This window comes from Zosterops lateralis (assembly GCF_965231275.1).
Source record: "Zosterops lateralis genome assembly, chromosome: 19".
NCBI lineage: Eukaryota > Metazoa > Chordata > Aves > Passeriformes > Zosteropidae > Zosterops > Zosterops lateralis.
This window is the reverse complement of record NC_139779.1, coordinates 1,459,197-1,482,559: the sequence shown is the minus strand read 5'-3', so window position 1 is coordinate 1,482,559 and position 23,363 is coordinate 1,459,197. Positions and strand designations below refer to the sequence as shown.

General features: G+C 50.0%; 1 protein-coding gene across 1 annotated transcript in view; it reads right to left on the bottom strand.

Moving 5' to 3' along the window:
- ACACA (acetyl-CoA carboxylase alpha) overlaps positions 1 to 17,924 on the bottom strand; it is a 103,141-nt gene extending 85,217 nt beyond the window's left edge. Inside the window, exons 1-8 of the mRNA XM_083875298.1 lie at positions 17,875 to 17,924; positions 12,865 to 12,911; positions 11,857 to 12,109; positions 2,215 to 2,347; positions 1,489 to 1,627; positions 1,131 to 1,240; positions 656 to 737; positions 203 to 301 (exon numbers count right to left, since the gene is read on the bottom strand). Coding sequence (XP_083731424.1) covers positions 203 to 301; positions 656 to 737; positions 1,131 to 1,240; positions 1,489 to 1,627; positions 2,215 to 2,347; positions 11,857 to 12,083 — 790 coding nt within the window. The 5' untranslated portion in view covers positions 12,084 to 12,109; positions 12,865 to 12,911; positions 17,875 to 17,924. The remainder of the gene's footprint in view (positions 1 to 202; positions 302 to 655; positions 738 to 1,130; positions 1,241 to 1,488; positions 1,628 to 2,214; positions 2,348 to 11,856; positions 12,110 to 12,864; positions 12,912 to 17,874) is intronic.
- Positions 17,925 to 23,363: the final 5,439 nt, after the last annotated feature.

Sequence of the window (23,363 nt, the reverse complement as noted above, 5' to 3'; positions counted from 1 at the left end):
CAGGGCTCATTCCATCCCTATTGTCATTGCTTCCAAGGCACCTCACTGGTGTGCTGGGCAAACAGCACAAATGGGAGACCCTGAGCAGATGGAACATCTCCTGGAACACACTTCTGAGCATGGAGCTTCTTAAAAACCAGACATGCTGAAGGAATAAAAGATTAGGATGATCTTGATAAACACAGGAGAATTTCCTTCTTACCACTGCCACTCCAAGGAAGAGTAGGAATGCCAGCAGTCTGAGCCACGATGGAAGAAGCAATTTTATCTCCTAAGGCCCACATGGCTTGGCTGGGAGGACCTGCAAAGAGCAAAGACAATGCATGAGAGAGACACAAGGGGTATCAGACATTAGGGAAATTCTGATTTAGGAGAAATTCCACTCTTTCCATAAAACTGAACCCTCTTTAAAATGGGAACAGGGACAATCTGGTTTAACAGGAATCTTTCCTGATTCTTTTATCTCAACATTAAAGGCTATTTTGGAAAACTTTCCCCTTCTTCCATAGAAGAATTACAGTAAAGAACAAATCATCCATCTTGCACTGCAGACCACTCCTCATGGCTCTCTCTTGGACTCAGGATTTTCTATCTCCCAAACCTCCCCACCTTCAAACAAGGACTAGACACCAGATGAGCAGTTCCATCTCCTCACCCATGAAGGCAATCCCGTTTTTGTGGAGAAGTTCTGGCAGTTTGGGGTTCTCTGATGCATGGCCCCAGCCAGCCCACACAGCCTGCAGGAGAAAAGAAACAATTTGCTCTTTGTTGGAATAAAACAACCAAGTGAGCAGAAACAGACACATCCAAACACTCCAAGTCTTTTTTTTTTTCCTCATGGAAAACAGCCTCAGGAGCCAGAGCAGCCTCTGAGCTGCAGGGTGTGCTGGATTTAAAGCATGACTTGCACCTTGCAGACAAGTGCAAGCAGGCTGCTGAGGAGGAGCTGAGTGCAGAGAATTGCAAGGGAACCTCCCTGTCCTGCAGATATTCCTGCTGGGACAGCCACTGCACTGTCCCATGTGTTGCCTTTGGGTGCTAATTTGGTCTGGAACTCAAATTGCTTTGCCCTGCCTTACTCCTGATGGAAAGAGAGAAGGAGATTGCTCAGTGTGTGTGACATTTCTCACCTGCACTGGAATCCTCTTGGCAATATCGAGGATGAGCTCCACGTTTGCATAGTTGTTGTTGTTGGGTCCTCCTGGCACGGGCACGTAGTGATCTGCCATTTTAATGTACTCTGCAAACAACACAGGAGGTGCCATTCAGGCTGCAAATCCAACAGCAGGGCTAAAATTCTGCTCTAAAATCCTCTTTTTTTTTTTTTTTCCCAGGCTGAGCCCTCCCATTTCCCTCAGCTGCTCCTCACAGGGCTGACTCTCTCAGAACCACCGACCTGCTCCAGAACATCCCAGATCAGCTGGACATCCCCACTCTTTGCAACTCAAGGAGAAGGCTGTGAGCCTTTTCCCCAGCTCCCCAGCTCACCTGCATTGGCTTTCAGGTCCTCAGGGGTGACCATGACCACAAATCTGATGGCTCTCTCATTCCTGAACATCTCGTAGGACCAGCGCCGGATGGACCTCATGCACTTCACTGCTGCAATGCCATTGTTTGCTATCAGGACCTGGGTGCATTAGAAGCTGGGATGAAACAGAGTCTAAATAGCACAAAACAATTAACAATCCTGATAGAAGATTTTTCTCCTCCCCCCAAACTTTGCCCATTCTTGGGCTGTGGATTTGTTTTAGCCACCATCCAGCTCATGGCCCATCTGTCAAGTCAGGGAGCTGCTCTTGTTTCATCATAAAATTTTAATGTGTTGTGCCTTGGTTGGATTAAAGAGCAGAAGGAGTCAAAATCAAATTATTATGCAGTTCTTAATAATAAATACATTTCTTAGTGTTTTTCCAGTCTAAAAATCTAGACTGGATTTTGTTTTATCTGTCTAGAAATCTTTCTGCAGAAGTGGCTCTGGCTCACTCACTTTTTTTGGTTTTTTTTTTTTTTTTTTTTTTCTTATTACATTAAGCTGAAATAATGAGATGTTTGTTTATCACATAGAAAAAGGAAACACAATAATTCCAGGTGGAAGCACAACTTCCAAGCTCAGAAATATGAGTAATTTCATACCTGCAACGTACAGCCTTAGAGAGAGACAATGCAGAGCTCCAGAGAGGAGCTGTAACAGGCTAAAAAATGTCAGGGAATTACCTTTTCAATAACTTTATTCCCTCCAAAACGAGTAACAAACTCTGCTGGAGAAGCCACGGTGAAATCTCGCTGCACATCCACCTTCTTCCTGTCCCGCCCTTGCTTGACAAGGTGCAAACCAGACATGCTGGGCCTGAGGAAAGGGAGGGAGACAGAAACAACCTGTCAGTGCAGCTGGAAACAACCTGTCAGTGCAGCTGGACACCAGTAAAAGAAACTGTGTGAATAATGTCAAAGTTCTCTTTGACCACATTGCTCAACTGGACAAGCAGAATCTCTTCTTTCCTCCAGACCTTCATGGCCTGGTCCTCAGTTTTATAGAGATGGCTCATTTTAAACTACTTTTCAGTTATTTCCATGCAAAAGTTGCAGGTTTTAGCTGGAAAAATTCCGGCTGTGCCAAAATATAAATAGGTAAAATTACATTTGTGTGGTGTTGCTGCCCAACACATGAACAACAATGCTCCACCAGATTGTTCTCAATCCATCTGGAGAAGCTGGAAACAGCAGTGATTTCTGGCTTTGGCAAAACAAGCTGTAAAATATCAGATTCTGTAAGGAAATCCTCTTGGGAAGCACAGCAAATTTATCTCCAGGTGCAAACGTGAGACTGGGACTGGCTACGGAAATCATTTTCCAAGAGTTTTCCTCTACTCCAGCCTTTAATACCTTCCTCAAAAGCTCTGAGAGCCAGAGGACAAATTAATCACGTTACTCCTACTCCAAACACAGAAAGCCAATTTTGTGCCTGCCAAGACCAGCCCCGTGTCCTGCCACAGCCCTTCTGTGTGGGAATGGCACAGCCACTTCCCCTCTGTCTGCCTCAGCCTCCACAGCAACAACACAGGGACACATCACCCTTTGCCTTTGGTTTGCTCAAGTTTACAAAGCTGAGCCTGTGAGAGAAAATTCCAGGGAAAAGCACAGAGCTGCTCCTCACACTGAGTGTGTGCCTTGTCACGGCACCACTGGGAATTTAGGGAATTATTGAGACACTTTTTATTCCGCTGAAGCTTCACCTTCTCTGCTCACCCCACAGTTTATATGTTTTCACTCTACTTGCTGTGCTTTCCCCAAGAGTTTCCCTTCCCAGGAACACAGGGAAAGCCTCTCCCTGCCCCTGGCAGCATCACAGAACCTTTCTGCAGGGAGGAAGAGCTCAGCTCAGAGCTTTGGGAAGCACCAAGGGGTCAGTGCTGGCAGATTTGTGCCCTCTGGATGGAACCTCTGGCCTAATCAGCTGCTGGAGGGCTGCTCCATTGAGTAATTCCATTGGGAATGGGCTGGGATGCAGCAGAGAGCATGAAGGGAAAACCAACACCAGGAGAAGCCAAGGCACATTTAAAGATTTCTTTTTACCATCACAGCCACCAAGCTCAGGGAGCCCAAGAGCTGCACCTGCCCCAGGGCTGGAGCATCCCTGCTGGAACAAACTGCTGTGAGGATTTCCCCTCACATTCCCCCAGAAAAACCTTCTGGCCACAAAGATTTACCCACATGGATCACTGACTCCCCTTCACCACGAGCACAGTTAAATCACAGAGCAATACTGCCACTCCCAGTGACATTCTGGGACACAGAAATCCCTGTGCTGGATCAGAACAACTCCATCCAGCTGAGTGTCTTATCTCACGGAAGAGCAGGGAGCTGACAGCCAGAGAAAAGCAAAGAATGAGCTCTGAGGTCCCTCCCCTCATACTTTCCCTTCTTCCAGTCAGCTGCACTTCCAGATATTGTCACCAAACTTAGAACTTTGGTGTGTCCCTGTGAGCAAAAGTTCTCACACTCCTGTGAACTCTGCCTGGGAATGCAAGGACAGCAGCCAGCAGGAAAGAAAAAGAGTAAATGTGCCTTTAAGGTTGAATTTCTACTAAATTCGTGGATTTAAGGGTCAGAGTCTTTTTTCCTGGCAAGGAAGGAGCACAGTCCAAGGAGTGAGAGAGGCTTAGGCATTACGGGTTTATTGAGAGCAGTCTCAACAAAAATAATAATAAGAGATAAAAAATCCCAAGGTGAGAATTCATGAACACCTTTAAATATGAACTGTCCCACCAAGAAATTACTACACACAAAGATTCTGCTACAGGCAAAATGTCAATGGAGCCTGAGGTTCATCATCCAGGATACAACGAGCACTTGGACATAAACAACTACAGTGAGCATGCCAAGAACATAAACATAAAGTTTATTTATCAATAATTGTAATCAATTGCACATTGTAATCAAAACACCAGAGTTGGATTTTGTTTTGTTTTTTTTTTTCTGCAGGATAAGATGAGGTAGAAGCTGGAGAGGAAGGAAGAAAGCACTGAGCTCTAAACAAAAACAGAATAAATGCTGAGTTAGTGACTGCCATCCCTATTAATCACCACTGCCATGTTTTGTGATGGAGGAATTTCCAGAATGCTTTTCCATCCTCCAGAGCTCACAGGGGGGGCAGAAGTTGTGCAGGAGGGAGCTCTGAGCTGCACTCTGGCATCTCTGTCACAGGCTGCATGCAAGGAGAGCCCACAGGTACAAAAATAAAACACCAGAGGACAAAATGAACACCCAAAACCTCGATGGGCATCTCCAGCAGGGGCACATCTGCCATCCCTACCTTTGCAGCATGTGGTACCTCATCTCCTGACTCTGCTCTGCAGAATCCTCCATGCTGAGTGCAGGAATTAATGGATTTCGGGCTCCTCTCTCCTGCAGCTCGCAGCTCCTCAATCCTGCCAACTCTGCAGCTCCAAGGAGGAGCCACAAAAAGCCTCTGGCAGTGTCTCCTCCCAGCAGAGACACTTCCCCGGCTGCTCCAGCTCCCCTGACCTTTGTCCCCGGGCTCCCCCCACCAGTGTCACCCTCTCGGTGACGCAGCACAGGGGACCAGCCTCCCTTCTCTGTCACCCGGAGCAGCCACAGGTTACGTAATGAAGGAGCTCCAGAGCGCCTGCACGGCGGCTGCTCCAGCAACGGGATCCGCTCCCAGACCGGGGACAGCCTGGGGATGGGCGCCACAGCTCCCCATTGCTGGCCTCTGGCAGCACCCACGGGGATCCTGCTGCACCCATGGGGATGCAGCAGCACCCATGGGGAATGCTGCTCCAGGGGCACATCCCCAGCTACGGGCTCTGAAACCTCTGGAATTCAGTCCTCTTGCAAGATTTCATATGGGGTTTTTAGGAGGGGTGGGGAGGTGACAGCTCCCCACATCCTACATCAGCACCCACAGGGATGCAGCAGCACCCACAAGGATGCTGCTCCAGGAGCACATCCCCAGCTGCAGGGTCTGCAACCCCTGGAATTCAGTCCCCTGATTTCATATGGGATTTTCAGGAGAGGTGGGGAGATGTCCCTGTCACATCCTCCATCAGCACCCACAGGGATGCAGCAGCACCCATGGGGATGCTGCACCCACGAACACATCCCCAGCTGCAGGGTCTGCAAGGGCTCTGTGACCCCAGGAATTCAGTCCCCTTGTAGGATTCAACATGGGGTTTTCCCATATGAAATGCCAGGATTTCATATGGGATTTTCAGGATGGGCGGGGAGGTGACAGCTCCCCACATCCTCCATCAGCACCCACAGGGATGCAGCATCCACAGGGATTCTGCTCCAGGATCCTCAGCTATGGGCTCTGAAACACAGGAATTCAGTCCCCTTGTAGGATTCAATATGGGGTTTTCAGGAGGGATGGGGCACAGAATCCCAAAATGCAGCCAGGCAGGAGGGGATGACTCAAAAAAGGAGTAAGCATCCAGGGGAGAAGTGCCACATTAACCTGGTGACAGGAGGTGACACTGAGGGACAGCAGCAGTGCCATGTGCTGCCAGTGCCAGGCACATCCAGGGAGCAGCAGGGAACAGGGTGTGGGGTGAGAGCAGCCTCACCCTGCACACAAACCTCAGCAGAGCCAAGGGGTCTGACAGAGAACAGAGTTTAACCAACAGGAACACCCCAACACCATGTATCCACCCCAGAACTCAACACCTTTCACTTGCCAGCCTTTATTCCTCTTGGAAAAGCATTTCAAACTACCAACCACCAGGTACCCCACAAATCCCCCATTTAATTCATTCCCAAAATCCCCACCTGCAGCCTCCCAATCCAAACAGGCTCTGCCTATCGTGGCTGCAAGGAAACAAATCCAGGCACAGCTTAATGTGGCACTGTTAGAAACATTCCCTGTGCCTTCCACCAGAGGAATCCACTGCTGGGAGAGAAATGGCCACGATTTGCTGTTGGAGGAGCACACGCAGAGGAGCAGCTTCAGCATTGGTTAAAATACAATTCTGCCAGCTGAATTTGCTGCTGGGAAATCAATGGCCACGATTTGCTGCAGCCATCCCTACAAAAATGAGCTGCACAAGGATGTGTCACTGATCCAGGGCTGGGTCACACACACATCCAACACACACAGGCTCCCCAAAGCTCATTTCCTGCAGGCTGTGCTCCCCAAAATCCCCCTCATCCCAAGAAATCCACCCCCTCCTTGGAGCTGGCAGACAAAGGGAAAGGCTGTGCCTGCTCCTCTGCTGCAGCCCCCAAGGGAAAATCCTTCCTCAGGGACACGTACCTGAGGCACAGCCCAGCCAGGAGCTGACACTGATCCCAGCACTGCCACATGCCAGGGGCTCTGGGTGATGCTCCTGTGGATTCCAGAGGCAGGGATGCATGAGCTGCCTCGTGTGCAAGGCAGCCTGGAGCAGACTGCAGCACACACACACACACACACACACAAAACCTCCCCAGAGAAAGGGCTGGGGATTGCTTCCCTCTGGATCAGGCCTGGGAAGGGTGTGGAAAGGGCAGCTCTCCCCATCCTTTTGGGCTCTGAGTTTTGGAAAGACGATGAGAGCACGTTTTCCATCCGGGTGATAAGACTCAAGGCAGCTGAAGCCTCCCTAAGATCTGCTCCAGTTTTAGCTCTGCCCTTGCATCTGGTTTCACAGGAAGGCAGAGGGAAGGAACAAGCAGAAATGCTGTCCAGCAAGGGATGCAGAATTGCACAGCTGGAATAAACAGTTCTCTACACCTCAGGCAACAGGAGGCAGCAATGTGCACTCTGTCAGAGACAGCTTTGCCCGTGTTTTAAGGAGGCAGAATTGGCTCCAACACTGTCAAAACCAAGGTTTCACCTAGAGGTCAAAATAAATGAAACTTGACTCAGCTCTGACAATGAATTGAGCCTCAGGATTTTCAGGAAATTAAATAAAGGATACAGCAGAGAAGAAAACCAGCCCTCCCTGCACTGCCTGGTAAATAACTTCCATTCCATGCTAAGACAGAATTCCAGCATCAGTCCAGGCAGGTCTTTAGCCTAAAGCAGGAACTTTTACAGAGCCCAAATGGGTACAAGCTGCCAGGATTCCTCCCGAAATAACCAAGTGCCAACAGTTTGCCAGAAGTTCCTTTTCCTAACCACACACCTGGCTGTTTGTCTGCCATGCCAGCTGCATTTGGAACGGGACAATTCCCAGGACACACAGCCCAAATCACTGAGGTTCCCTGCAAGCCCAAAAGCAACACCCTCACACTCAAAATACCCACCGAATCCAAGCATTAATCCAAATAAACAGCCGAGTTTAAATCAAATTAATACCCATAATGCAGTTTCTAACCTTACAAAGCACCGGCTTTTACATCCTCATGAAGTATAAAATTCCACATGTTCCTGGAGCAGCAAACAGCCCAGCACTGTCCAGGTCAAGCCCTGGCACCAAGATAGAAGTGAACAACAACAACAACAAGATAGTTCTGCACCAGAGAGTGGAGTGGAATTGGAGTCCCTGGCAGGGAGCCCTCCCCGTGCTCTTTGGCAAAGTTCAAGTGTTGAACAGATCTGATCTGCAGGAGCACCAGAATGGACCTTTTCACACCAGAGTTAGGGGGCAGGTGGGGGAGCCTCACATTAAATCCACCCAAAGTTAACAGATTCCTTATCTTTCATTTAAAAGTGAGCACATGGGAGATGCTGTCACGCCGTGGTATCTCAGCCAGGGAATCTCCACAAAAATCTCCCAACAAATGACTGAATTTAGAGAGGACATTCCCTCTGTTAACTGAAGTTAAAGGGAGTAAAATAACACTAAAATAAGAATACAACTTCTGAGAGTCCTGCAGAGGTACACAGTGTGTTTGTTCAGGAGGCAGAGCACCTTCCAGGGAAGGAAAGAGCTGCAATCCCCACTTACTGTTGTTATCAGCACAACCAGGCACAGCCACGAGTCCAAACTACCTCCTTTTCTTTCGACAGAGAGAGGAGGAAATCAGCCTTTCACTCCAGGGGGATGAAGTTCATGGCCTTAAGCTGAAGGAGGGCAGGTTTAGATTAGAAGTTGGGTGAGGGTGGTGAGGGCTTGGCACAGAGAAGCTGCCCCATCCCAGGCTGGGATAGAGGAAGGTGTTGTTTGCACACAGAACCTCCAGCACAGGCAGAGCCAGAGGAGGACCCTGCAGACAGCCTGGAGCAGCCAGGACTCCATGCAGCAGAGGAGAAATCCTTTGTGGAGCAGCCCCACAGCCCCCAGAGCACATTTGTGCCTCCCTGCCCTCAGCTGGGCTAAAACCACAGCAGCTCCACAGCATCAATGCCCCACAGTGCAACCTCCCAGCCACACACACACACACACTGCTGGGCTGGAAAGGAATTTTTTTACATTCAGAAGAGGCTCAAAAGGATCTTTCATTACGTTCAGGACTCTGTGCAGTCACTCTAGGGCTGGTTTGTAAGCAGGGACTTTGTCCCAGTGCCAGGCTGGGCACGCTCAACCACTACAGCCCAGGCTAAAATTGAGGCGTTTGTCCAAATTTCCTTTAGCAGATGATTAGTTCTGCTTAAGCATCCCCATGATTTATGGGGACAATGCACTGGGAAGTCCAACCAGTGTTAGGAGCAACGAGCTAAACTCTGTAAGGGCTTCATATGAGGTAACAGCTGAACTCCATCCAAAAAATTTGGCTTTCAGCTGATACAAGTGGATTGTCAGTTGACTCTGTGCACCCAATGTCACTGCTTATGAAACCAGAGCCCTGATGTACAAACACCAGAAGACATCCAGGTTTTGTTCTATTTTAAACAAGAATCTGATACAAGACACCGCCTTGGAAGCTGGAAATTAAAATTAGCAATAATCAGCAACAATTCATTCAGCAAAACAGACAGGCCTGAAGTGCTTTGCAAGTGGCATTTATGGAGTTATTTAATCTGCCATTAAAACTTCAGAAAGGAGCAGAGCAACTCTACAACAGCTCACTGCAAGGAAAACTGTACCCCAGCAGGACTGGCTGGAAGTGCTGATGGAAACTTTTGAACTCAGAGACAACACAGGCAGAAAAAAAGGAAAAAAATGCTTGGTTTCATTATTTAAAGATGCAAAAGGCAATAAAGTCCCTCTGAACACTCCAGCCTGGGTGGTGACTGTCCCCACACACCAATTTTTTAGGTGCTGATGATCCACACAGGAATTAAAAGTTCATTTTCAGAGTGTGGCTTTCTCAACCCTCCAGAGCAGCAGCCAGCTGGCACAACTGAAGGTCCCCACAGATGTCCAGTGGCAGGAGAGCCCAGAGTGCACAACCTGTCCCAGCAAGAGCGTCTTTGGCAACAGCATAAACACTCCCCAAGATCAATAAGGTCACACAAACCTGCCCCCACAAAGCCTTTGGCAGAGCTGAGTAAATCTTGCATTTTTTTTTAATCAGAATTGTTCCTCTGCAGCAAAAAGCCCCTCACCTCAAAGAACGAGCCACCTCTGTTTTAATCCTGTGGGGAAATCACCAGCAAATGGAAAGATTTTTTGGCAACTTCTTCCAAAAGATATGGTCCCTTGGGCCTGCACTTTGTGTCAGAGTGTACAGAACTGCCTGTGAATTTACCTCTGTCACTTTACAGAGTGTGATACCTTTGTGATCACCAAAAGGAAGCTGGAAGCAAGAGCACCTCTGTTCCATTAACTGAGTGTCACAGAGTGACTCCAGGCAAGTTGTTGAACTTGTCTTTGCTGTTGTCTTTGCCTCAGTTTCTCCATCTGCAAACACGATTTAGAAATCTCCTGATGAAAGGGACAACCATCCTGAAAAGGATTTCAACTCATCCGAGTTTATCTTAGAAAAACAGCCCATAACGCTGTAACTTTTTTTTTTTTATTTGAATTGGCATTTCTCTCCAATTTAACTGAAAAGTCAAGTGCTCCCCAGAGGGACTGCCAAAGTAAGCAGGTTACAACAGAAGTGCCCAAGGTTGCACATCTATTGCACTGGGGCTCTCTGGTGCCAGGAAGTTTCTTGCTCTGATATTGTCCATTTACACATTTGTGGTTAGGTGCTCATCCCATTTCTTCTGTTCATTTTATATATATATATATATATATATAGTTACAGTTTCCTGCTTCAAAATTACCTTTTGTACAGCCAAATCATTGCAGCTGGAAAGGTAACCCTCTGTAAATTTGCTTTAAGGTTTTTGCATCAGTTGTGCAAGTGCCAGCTGGCTGAACATGCCCAGCAGCCTGGTCACCACAGCTCTGTCCAATGTCCTCCTCCTGCCCCAACCTGGGACTTTGGGACTGTGTGTTCCCCCCTGAGGCTTCTCCCTCAAGTGGGAAGGGAGCCACCAAAAAAAAAAATTTTAAAAAAAAAAAAATGGAGAGATTACAATTCCTTAAGCTGCACAAGCAAAGAAACCAGTGAAACACAAGAATAAGGATTAGCTGGTTGTGTAAATACCTCCCACTGGTCAGTAAACCTTTGTGGAGTCAAGCACTCCCTTCAAGAGCAACACAGGGAAGGCAGTGAGGGATTGTCCAGCAGAAACTGGAGTGGGACTCACACTGTCCTGGGGGTTCCTGGAATGGGATGGCACAGGCAGGAAGAGCAGAACTCCTGGAATATGGCAAACAAATGAAGGATACACGGGAGAGTGAAGCAAGACTGCCCAGGCACCGAGAAACTGGGATCTGAACATGAAAAGTGCCCAGGGTGCAACAGGGAAAATCCAACAGGCACATCCCATTTACTGGAATGCAAATCAGCAATACCTAAAAATAAAGGGACCTTTGGACAAGAAAACACCACAACCTCAAAAGCCCAGCTGGTGGCTCATTCACAAAGAACCAGGAGTGGGGCAGCCCTGAGACCAACCCTGAGCTCAGGCAGCAGTGACTACATTAAATCTTGATTTATCACCACATTGCAGGACTCCAGTCTTTACTACAACCATCACAATTTTCCCTATCCAAACCAAAACCAAAAAAATTCCAGCATGGACCCACTGATCCTACCCACTGCCAATTCTCTGGCTACATTTAAAGCAGCAAAACCCACGCAAAGACAAAAAAAAGCAAATATTGTTCTTACTCTCAACAAACAGGGCCCAGAAAAACCAAACACAAGTGAAAACTTTAAGTATCTCAGTGAAGACCATGGTCATGAAAGGCAGAACATGACAGGCTTAAGGAATTTAGGCACAAATATTTCAGCAGAACCAAAGGAAAATGGAAGGGTTTGATACAGACAAACAAATAAGAGCTCATTTAGAAACAGAACACTGGCAGGTGTCTTGTCACAACAAAAACACCTGAAGCCAAACAAATAAAGCCATAAACCTGAACCTTTGGATAATCTTTGGGTAGAAAATACTGGAGAATGACTCATCCCTACCTCATATGGCTGGCCAGGCCATCCTGAGGGTTTGGAAGGCCCAGGTCCGAGAGGGAATCAGAACAGACAGACGCAGGGGACAAAGACCTCTCCTTCTCCTCCAGCAGATCCAGTTTCACCAAGGAGCTGGTCTCATCCTCAGAGTTATCCTCTGACACAGAGCCAATGATGAAGCGGGAGTGAGCGTTGGCATCCGCGGCTTTATTGGCTTCTGAGGAGTCCTCCATGGCTACTCCAAACTGGGCTCTCAGCACTGTAAGGGGCAAAGGAAAGGGAAAAAACACACCTGGGGTGAATACCTGCCCCTGGAGAGGACAAAGCAAGGTTCACTGATGAGAAATGCAATGTTAAAAGGTCAGAGCAGAACCCTGAGTCCAGGATCCAAAACAGTTCTACTCTAAGCATTGACTTCTCTGTTTGCACAGGGACTCTGAGATTCACCAGCTGCAGGACCTCCCACCTCAGACAAAGCTGCAGGAGTCACTTAAAGGAGAAAAAAAACCCACCAAAATAACCCCATACACCAGACCCAAAACCTATAGACAAAGGCAGGGAACTCTGAGAGTCAAAAATCACAGCATCAGAGAATCCCTGACTGGTTTGGCTTGGAAGAATCTCATCTCATCCCACCCCCTGCTATGGGCAGAAACACCTTCCACCAGTCCAGGCTGCTCCTGGCCTTGGACACATCCAGGGATGGGTCTTTTCCAGCAGAAAATTAAAGCATTTTCTTTAAAATAAAATTTTAAAAAATAATTCAACTGAGAAAGAGCCACGAGAGATGTGGAAAAAAAATTCACTGAGAAAGAGCCACAGAGAGATGTGGGAAAAAAAATTCTCTGAGAAAGAACCACAGAGAGATGTGGAAAATAAAGGAAAACCCCACAGCACAAAGGTGGGATGGGGAATAAACATTTCATACCCCCTGCTCTGCGTGACTTTGCTGCACTTATATGACAACTGCACCCAGCTGGAAATAAATCATCAGGAAATGAGGGATGCACCAACCTCTTGATATCCGTGCAATCTGAGCAGTGAGCCACTTCCAAAAGGAACTGCAAAAGAACAGAATTAGGAAGTAAGCATTAGGGTTATAATGAAGCATATTCCACGTGGGTTTTCCTGTTTATGCCATCAAAAAAAACCCCAAGGACACCAGGCCTGGCTCCTTTGCTCCAGGTACAGATTAACCCAGGAGCCAAACCTGCAGTGCCCGAGTCCAACGTGGCACCTCCTGCTGCTCCATCCTTCTGGAACTTTCCAAGAGACCTGACCCTCCCACCCTCCAGTTTATTCCTTCCAAACCTTTTCCTGTCCCCTTCTGCACCTGCTGGCTGATCCCAGCTGCATACCAGAGAGTGAATCCCAGAGAAAACCTCATCAGCCCTGCTAATTGCAGCACAATCGGCTCGGACGGGAACGCGACGGTGACGGGGCACAAAAACCTGGCCCGTGGTGTCACCCAAATGGGACACGATGGGGCTTTTAATGAGGGACCAGACAAGGATTTACAGCCAGGGCAATCCCTAAGCACCACACACTCCTGCTTTTCCACCAGTAACTGAGGGGTAAAAACTCATCCAACTGGCTCATGCACTTCTGCCATGAATGTACTTGGCCGAATTATTCAGATCTAGTCCTGTGTTGACATCACTCCTCCCACAAACTCCAGCTGCCCCGGGGCCACGGGCACTTCATTTGACAGAGGCATCATTAACCATTTTAGAACTGAAAAGCCACAAATATCTGTCTGACAGGGACATTAAAAGCATTTAAAAAACCTCTTTTTTGAGGGTAGAGATGAGAAGAAGGGGAAGCACAAACAGGAAGTTTCCCTGTCCACCTGTGATGTGCAAGCTAAACCATGCAGGGAGATTTATTTCTCCACCTGAGGTGCTCAGACAGCACAAATCCAATTCTGTTTGTGCATACAGAGATGCAGACAGCATTTACGTGGATATTTATCCTGGCATCAGATCACTCCTAAAGGTTTTCACCCAGACAGATTTACTGTTGGCACAATCACCAAGAGCTGAAGAGGTTGGGACGCAGCCAAACTGATTCAACCTCACTTCAATGAAGAAAAACCTTTTCTAATTTCAATAACTAATACATCAATAAGCAAGTTTCAAGGATTTATTTTTTTTTTTTAAATTGTTTTGGGCGCAGAGGAACAAGAAGTGAAGTATTTCACTCAAAATGTTCCATGAGAAACCATCCACCCAAGGCCAGGCTCACACAACTTCACTCCAACACCTCATTTGTCCAATTCAGCTCCAAAATAAAACAGTTTTTATCCAGGAAACCCCACTCAGCTCCACTTCCCAAGGCACTTCCCAGCCCTGGGAGCCCAGTCCCACAGGCAGGAGTTCTGCTGAGGTTGTGCAATCAGCACTGGGCTGGAGTGATAAGCTGGGCCTGTTCTCAGCACACCAAGAGTCCTCGTTCACATTTAAATTAATTCCAGCATTGTCTGGGGCTAAATTACACAGGGATTTTCTCAGAGATCTCCTCACCAGAGCCTCTGGGTTTCAGTGCTGTGAATGGAATGCACTGTATACTGGTAGATTGCATATATAGAAATTTAAAGGTAAATTTTTAGTACACATATATATATAACTATAGAGGTGGATTACTCTATAGTTATATATATATATATATATAAATAACATATTATTATATATAAATAGAGAGGTGTATTACACACACAAAAATACACTTCTATTATCTATACACCTATAGAGTGATTATTTTATAAATATATTATCTACACACCTATAGAGGTATATTTTATAAATACATTTATATTATCCATGCCCATATAGAGTGATTATTTTATAAATATATTATCTATACACCTATAGAGGTACATTTAAAAAATACATTTATATTATCCATACCCATTTAGAGAGATTATTTTATAAATATATGTATATTACCTGTACACATACAGAAGTATATTTTATAAATATACTTCTATTATCTATACACCTATAGAAGTATATTTTATAAATATACTTGTAAATATCTATACACATATAGAGGTATATTTTATAAATATACTTGTAAATATCTATACACATAGATGTATATTTCATATATATACAAACACAGGGGTATGTTACATATCTACAAAAAAAGGAGGATGTTATATATACACAAATAAAGGAGTGTATCATAAATATACAAATAAAGGGGTATATTTCTGCACCTCTGCACATCACCTTGGCTCTCTGAAATGCAACTGCCACAGTCCCATTTTTACACAAGCACCTCAAACCCAGCTGAGCACCAAGATAAATCCCCGTGCCACAAACTCCTGCACACGCACTGCTTGTCTCAATAAGGCTGAACCAGACCCTACACCCCAAAATGATTGGGATCCTCAGCTGTGCACAGGCTCCTGCAGGTGCCAAAGGCCTGTCCAACAGGTAACTCCTGCAGAGAGTGAGAAAAACCTGCAGGTTATGGAAGGATGGAGATGGAGAGCTCAGTCCTGTGATGATGTAAGGACAGGTAACAGCACTGAGCCTGCCCAGATGCAGGAACACATTTAGGCACAGCTGGATTTACACAGACTGAGCCTCACTGTGCTCCCTTCTCCCAGGGAAATCAGCTCTGAATTTAACATTTAACACCCAACTCCTGTCCGTGCTACCAGCAATGAAAACTCTGCCACCCAAACCCAGAAAATGTTGTGTCTGAGGTGAAACAAAGCCCACTTCCCTCCTCCACAGCCCTACAGCTGCTTCCATTAGTCACATCTTTGGCTTGACAGTGAAATGCACTTGTAAGAATACCAGATTTCAGAAGTTTTAAAACAGCTTCACTTTAAAATCACTTTCAATTTTGTAAAATACGCCCAGGCACGAAACTTGGGCAGTGACAGGTGGGAATTAAAGTTTCCTATTTTTCTCTAAACCATCCCATTCTGGAGACAAATCCACAACTGAAGAGGACATCAGTATTTCACTGGGGTATTTTGAAGAATCAGAGTAACACTTCTACCATATTGCAGAGGACATCAGTATTTCAAATGGGCTTTTTCAAAGAACCAGAGTAACACTCCTATCATATTGATATGGTAGAAATTAATAAAACTAAATTGTATGATTAAAGCCCAGGGAGCTGTGGCATTGCTGATCAATGTGAACCACTTTAAATTTGTGAGGCTCTCACAGCCCAACCTGGAGAAACACAGAAAACAACGGAGCAAAAAAAAAAAATAAATAAAAAGGTAAAACTGAATTAAAACAAAGTCTCTTCTCCTGACCACAGATAAACCAGCAGCGTGCTCACCTATACCAGGGCTGGGGGGGGAGTTCCAGGTCGGGATGGCTCCTGCCCCAGAGGGTTCCCAGCTCTGAACAGCCTCGGTGCCTCCCTGGCTGGGCTGTTTTAACCCACACAGGCACCCAGCCCGGGCAGTGCTGGCCCCACCTGAGCCTGCCTCCTGGTTAATCATTGGGCATTGCCTCACTGCCGGCCCAAAACGGCCTGGGCACACACCAAACACCCCCAGAGGAGCTGCAGGAAAGGCTCCTCACAGCTCCTCACAGCTCCTCACCAGCCCCACATTCACGGCTCAGGCTCCACAGCACGAGATCCAGAGCTGATGGAGAGTGTCCAGAGGGACACGAGGATGGAGAAGGGTCTGGAGGGGGCTCAGGAGGAGGGCACTGGGTTTGCCCAGCTGGAGGAGGCTGAGGGGACACACTCACCGGGGGCTGCTGCTCCAGTTTCTGCTCCCCGTGACAGGGACGGGACCCGAAGGAGCGGCTGGAGCTGTGCCAGGGCTGGGTCAGCCTGGATATTGGAAGGAAAAACAACTACCTAGAACTTTCCACCTGTGGATGCAGAATCACAGAATCATGGCATGTCCTGGGTTGGAAGGGAACCACAGGGATTATCCAGTCTCACTCCCAGCCCTGCACAGACCCCAAAAATCCCATCCTGGGCATCCCTGGCAGCTCCTGGAGCTGTGGCAGCCCCAGGCTGTGCCCATTCCCTGGGGAGCCTGGGCAGTGCCCAGCACCCTCCAGGGGAAGAATTATTTCCTATTATCCAGCCTAAACCTCCATAGAGACCAAAATAAGAGCCTGTATTTACAGCTATCCCAGTTTGCTAAAACACTCGAGACTGTCTAAATCCCACTGTCTTTCAGAGATTTTGGCATCACTCAAACACTTACTGAATTATTTCCTGCCTGCTAAAGTGGAACAGACTCCACTCACGCTTCGGATACTTTCTAACACACTATTTCTCCTCATTTTAAACTTCTTTAAGAATATTTAGGAGAAAAAAAAGGGGGGCAAGAACAACAATTTGGTTTGCCCTGCCAATCTGCCTTTAAAACTTCACTGGCTTTGAGCATCTCAGGGCTGGAGCAGACATAAAGTGTTGCCCAGGATGCTGAAATTCCCGCAGGGATGGGAGAGGGATGGAATGGGGTGGGATGAGATGGGATAGGATGGGGATGGGGTGGGATGGGATATGGGATCGGGTGGGATGGGATGGGGATGGGGTGGGATGGGATAGAGGAGGGGTGGGATGGGGTGGGGTGGGATGGGGACTGGGATGGGATGGGGTGGGATAGGTGGGATGGGATGGAGGAGGGATGCCCCGGGCTCCAGGCGCGGATCTCCAGCCCCGGGGGCGCCGCTCGGTGCCGGTCCCGCCGCCCACGTGCTGTTTGTTCCAGGGCACCGGCGGCTCCGGGGGCGGCCCCGGCCCGGACGGAGCTCCCGGTACCGGGAGGGAAGCGGGCGGCGGCTCCTCCTCCGGGAGACCCCAGCCCGTGCCCTGCTCGGCCCGGCCCGAGCTGGCTGGGCCCGCCCGCCCGGCACGGCTCGGCATGGCACAGCCCGGCCCGGCCACCTCCCGCCGGCGCGGCGCCCGGCCAGGTCCCGCCCGCCCGGCACGGCATGGCCGGGCCATGTCCCCGCTGAGCCGCCACCCGGTGCCCCCCGCGCTGTCCCGGCGCTGTCCCGGCCTCCCCCCGGGCGGCCCCGCCCTCACCTCACGGTGCCGGTGCAGCGGAGGCGCCGCGGGCCCCCGGCCTGGCGCTCCCCGCGCGGCCCCGCCCCGGCCCCGCCCCTCCCCGCCAGGCCCCGCCCCCGCACCGCCCCCCGGTGGTGTGATCGGGGTTACCTCGGGTCAGGCCCGGAGAGCCCCGCCCCGACAGAGCCCCGCCCCTTCTCTGCTGCTATTGGCTGCCGCCCGGGCAGCGGCGGGGGGCGTGACCAATGGGGAGGCGCGGCGGGGGCGGAGCCCGTGGGGCGATGGCCGTGGTCTGAGAGCCGGGCGGGGCGGCGCCTGGACTCGAACCCGCGACCCCCGGGACAGCCGGGACAGCCGAGACCCCCGGGATAGCCGAGACTCCCGGGACCCCCGGGAGAACCGAGACCCCCGGGACAGGCCGGGACCCCCGGGACAGCCGAGACCCCCGGGACAGGCCGGGACCCCCGCGACCCCCGGGACCCCCGCGACCCCCAGGACAGCCGGGACCCCCGCCCGGACAGGGACGGGAGCATCGCTCCTGGTAGGGAAGGCCGAGAGGGCCGGGCCTGCTCAGCCTCGACCAGAGGTGACCCAAGTCATGCCCATCGGTGTCCATGGCGGGGGAGCCAAGCTGGGCCAGGTTCTTCTCGGTGGTGCCCGGCAACAGCACAGGAGGAGACAGGGAGGAAGTGATGCGCACAAAGCTCCACCTGAACATGAGGGAGAGCTTCTCTCCTGTGCAGGTGATGGTGTGCGGGAACAGAGAGCAGGCAGTGTCCTCACTGGAGATACTCCAGAATGGTCCGTGTGCTGTGCCATGGCACCTGTGGGACCCTGTGTTCCCCCCGAGGCACTGTGTCAGTGTGGGGACCCCAGCCCTGTCCCCGCACACGAGGGCTCCACATGGCTCAGGGACACTGCCCTGTCCCCGCCTTGGCACAGCCCGGAGGACAGAGCTGATAACAGGTGCTGAGGACACAGTGAAGCAGAGCCAGGCGCTGCCAGTGCGTCTCCTGCTTGTCTTTGACCTTCAGCTGCTTGTTCTGCCAAAGGACAATGGTTTAAAGAACTACCCCTCTTCCTTTTTTTCCCCCCACATTTTGTGTTTTATTTAAACTCTGCAGCATCACAGGGTTGCTGAAATTCAAATGGAGTAACACAAGTTTAAATCCTAATGCTGCTGGATCTGGTGGCCTTTGCAGGCTGATCCTGCTGGAGGTGCCAGGCCCCCCAAGGATCTGCACAGAACTGGGATCCACTGTTCCAAACCAGAGATAATTTCCACCAAGACAGTGGTTACAAGGTGTGAGACCCTGCAGGGAACTACACTGACCTGGGAGCAGGTGGTGGGATGGATAACCACTGCAGGCAAGAATTACCCAGCCAGAAAATCCAACCTGGGGCTCTATAGTTAATAAAATTATTGGGGGATCCACTGTTCCAAAGCAGAGATAATTTCCAGCAAGGCAGTGGTTAGAAGATGTGAGACCCTGCAGGGAGCTACACTGACCTGGGAGAACATAGTGGGATGGGTGACCACTGCAGGCAAGAATTACCCAGCCAGAAAATCCAGCTTGGGGCTCTGTAGTTAATAAAATTATTGGGGGAACAAACCATATTCTCACAACCACTTGGGCTAAATCTGGAAAATTTGGGGGGCATGGACACTTTTATTTATACCCCTGTAGACATAAATACATAGATATAGATGTGCCTTTTACATAGACGATGTTCCTCTGATGAAGTATTTTATGAAGGAGCTAAAGAGAAGGGTTTTGGTGCTAGTTAATCATCTCCAGGGCTAAACCCCAACTCCTGCAGGAGTGAGGGGGAGTGCTTGGCGTGCTGAGGGGTTGGTCCCAAATCACTGATAATAACTACATCCAGAACTTACCAAACCAGGAGATTACGACAGGTGCTGAGTTCATCCTGGCTGCTGTTCCCAGAGCTCCAGGCGTGCTAAAACCTGCACCTGCACTCTCTGCCTGTCTGCCCAGCCCAGCACATCCATCCAGGTACAACACGCTGTCCAAACACTGCTGGGGGAGGGATTGCCTCATCCACTGAAATCCTGCAGCAACTCTTCCACTCAAGGGCAAAGAGAGGCACAGACACGTGGAAAGGAGCGAGTTGAACACATTAACCTTAAGGTTCCAGCTTGGATTTGGAAGGGTTTTTTTGGGCTATGAAGATGATGAAGGATCTGGAGGGGAAGGGCTGATCCTTGTGGGTCCCTTCCAAGTCAGCAGAGTCCAAAATTCCATGGAATTAAACTACTAATAGTGGTGGAGTCCCCATCCCTGGAGCTGCCCAAGGAATGCCTGGATGTGGCACTCAGTGCTCTGAGTTCCAGCTTGGACTCGATGATCTGGGAGGTCTTTTCCAACCTAAATCATTCTGGGATTCAAGTCTGGGCAGGAAATAATCTGTGTTTTAATTGTTTCACCAGGGTTCAAACACACTTTCCAGCAGTTTTCTTTTAAATTTTTGAATCATAACCACCTTCTGCTCTGGGAGGAGGGATGGCAATTGCACATCTCTTTCCTCTCCTGCTCCAAAACTCCACAGAATTATTTACTCTCATTCCACAACTTCCAAGCATGTGCACCCTGAACTCATGAAGCCACTCCGTTTTCTAAAAAAAAAAAAAAAAAAAAAAAAAAAGAAGTTCAGCCTTAGTTAATAAACTCCAAAAAAAAAAAAAAACACAAGAGGGGAAATGTTTTTGGTGACGCCAAGGACCGTCAGGACCTCTCCTGACCAGGCTCTGGTGACACCCCCAGTGCAAACAGAGCCCAGATCATCCCAGGTGAGGGGTCAGTGACACTGCCAGCCTGGCACTCCTCATGCCCTGCCAGCCAAGGAACAGAGAGAAAGGTCAGATCACTTTTTAAAAGCAAAATATTGACACGCCAGCCCCCTCGAGGCTCCCTGTGCTCTTGTTTCAAACATAATTTAAATAATATCGATTCTGATGAGGAGGTTTTCTGGGTTCTCCAGAGCCTCAGCCACTCGAAATGTCAGCGGTTATTTGGAAATGAACAGAATTATTTCATCTTTCCGTGCTCGGGGACACACACGTGTGGTGACTTCGCACTCCACAGCCCGAAGGTTTGGAGGGAAAAGGTGACTTCCATCGCCACCGTGTGTCCGAGGCAGAAAACGCCGATGCCACAACAACAGCGCCGAGAAATCCCACCAGGATTTGGTGATTCACCTCCAGGGAGAGGCCTGATAATGCTCCCACTGGTTTCTCTGGATTTGCCGGGCACAGCTGCCCCAAAACTGTTGGGTTTCACCTGGGTTTCACCCTGCACAGGTGGGCACAGGGAACCTGTAAGACTTGACGGATTTTTAATGTTCCACAAGAATATTTTTTCATTCCCATGCCAGAGGCATAGCAGGAAGACCCTCAACAAGGAAATATCCAAAGTCCATGGAAAGCTGCAGGTTTCAGAACAGCATTTTTACCTTTCAGATCCATCACCTTTCCTGGGAACAGCAGGAACCAGCTGCTGAGAAGATTCCCATATGCTGATTCCTCCCATTAACCACCCAAAGCCCTAATTCCCAGACACAGGAAAAACCTGTTAGCAGAAGCAATAAATATTTCATTGACATTCCAGACTCCAGCCTCTCCCCAATTCTTAAATTTTTCCCATAATTGAGAAAAATTGCAGCCAAAGCGGCAAAAGGAAATAATTGCCAGTATTTTTAACTTTGTTGGTAAATAGATCTGACAAGGAGATGGAGCAATGGCTTCAGACTGGCAGAGGGCAGGGTTAGATGGGGAATATTGGGGAAGAACTCTGGACATTGATACCATGATCTAGTTGAGGTGTTGGGGCTGGGTTGGACTCGATGATCTTGAAGGTCTCTTCCAACCCGCACATTCTGTGATTCTGTGACGGGGCTTGGAGCAGCCTGGGACAGAGGAAGGTGTTCTTGGAGCAGCCTGGGACAGGGGAAGGTGTTCTTGGAGCAGCCTGGGGCAGTGGAAGATGCTCTTGGAGCAGCCTGGGACAGTGGAAGGTGTTCCTGCCATTGCAGGGCGTGGGGCCGGACGAGCCTTAAGGTTCCTTCGCTTCTCCCTCCTTACACCCCGCTCTAATCCCCCACAGGAGCAGTTCCTGCCGTACCTGCTCTCACAGAGCCGTGGGAGGCCTCTGGAGAGGTTTTCCCCATGAAAATCACCCCTTTGCCACCTCGAGAGTTGGCAGGATGCCCCTGAAGGCCGAGCCCCGCCGGGAACCGGGGGAAAGCCGCGGGGCTCTCTCCTCGGGCGGGCAGAGGGGCTCTGAGGGCTCTGAGGGCTCTGAGGGCTCTTCCCCGCGGGATACCCGTGTGGCACGGCCTCTGCAGCTTCCCCGGTGTGACCCCAGACCCTTCCCAGACCCCGGGACCCCCCCCCCAGGACCCCCGGCCGTGCCCGCCGCCCTCAGACCCGGTGAGGGGCGGGGCCTTGCTGCGCGCACCGGGCCCGCCAGGGGGCGCCCGATCCAGCCCGGCCCGGCCCGCCCCGGCGCGTGCGCACGGCGGGGCGCGCGCGGGCCCGACCCGCCGCCCCGAGCGAGGTGAGAGGCGGCCCCGGCGGCCGCGGTTACCCCCCTACCGCCCCCAGAGGGCCGCACCGGGGCCGGGCAGGGCCGGGGGCAGCGCGGAGAGCGGGGTTTGGGCACCGGGGCGCCGGGAGCGCGCGCGATCCTCACGGAACCGCGCGGGCCGCGGTGGGGCCCGGAGGGGGCGGGGCCTGGGAGGGGGCGTGGCCTGCCGGGGCCGGGTAGTGGCGCCGCCTGGTGGTGATGGGGAGAGGGGCAGCCGGGGCTGGAGAGGGGATATGGGCTATGGGATATGGGGTATGGGATATGGGATAGGGGGTATGGGATAGGGGATATGGGGTATGGGATATGAGATATGGGATATGGGATATGGGATATGGGATTGGGATATGGGGTATGGGGTATGGGGTATGGGGTATGGGGTATGGGATTGGGATATGGGATATGGGGTATGGGGTATGGGGTATGGGATATGGGATAGGGGGTATGGGATAGGGGATATGGGGTATGGGATATGAGATATGGGATATGGGATTGGGATATGGGATATGGGGTATGGGGTATGGGATTGGGATATGGGATATGGGGTATGGGGTATGGGGTATGGGATATGGGATATGGGATAGGGGGTATGGGATAGGGGATATGGGGTATGGGATATGAGATATGGGATATGGGATTGGGATATGGGATTTGGGGTATGGGGTATGGGATATGGGATAGGGGGTATGGGATAGGGGATATGGGGTATGGGATATGAGATATGGGGTATGGGATTGGGATATGGGGTATGGGGTATGGGATATGGGATATGGGATATAGGATATGGGGTATGGGATTGGGATAGGGGATATGGGATAGGGGGTATGGGATAGGGGATATGGGGTATGAGATATGAGATATGGGATATGGGGTATGGGATATGGGATTGGGATATGAGGTATGGGG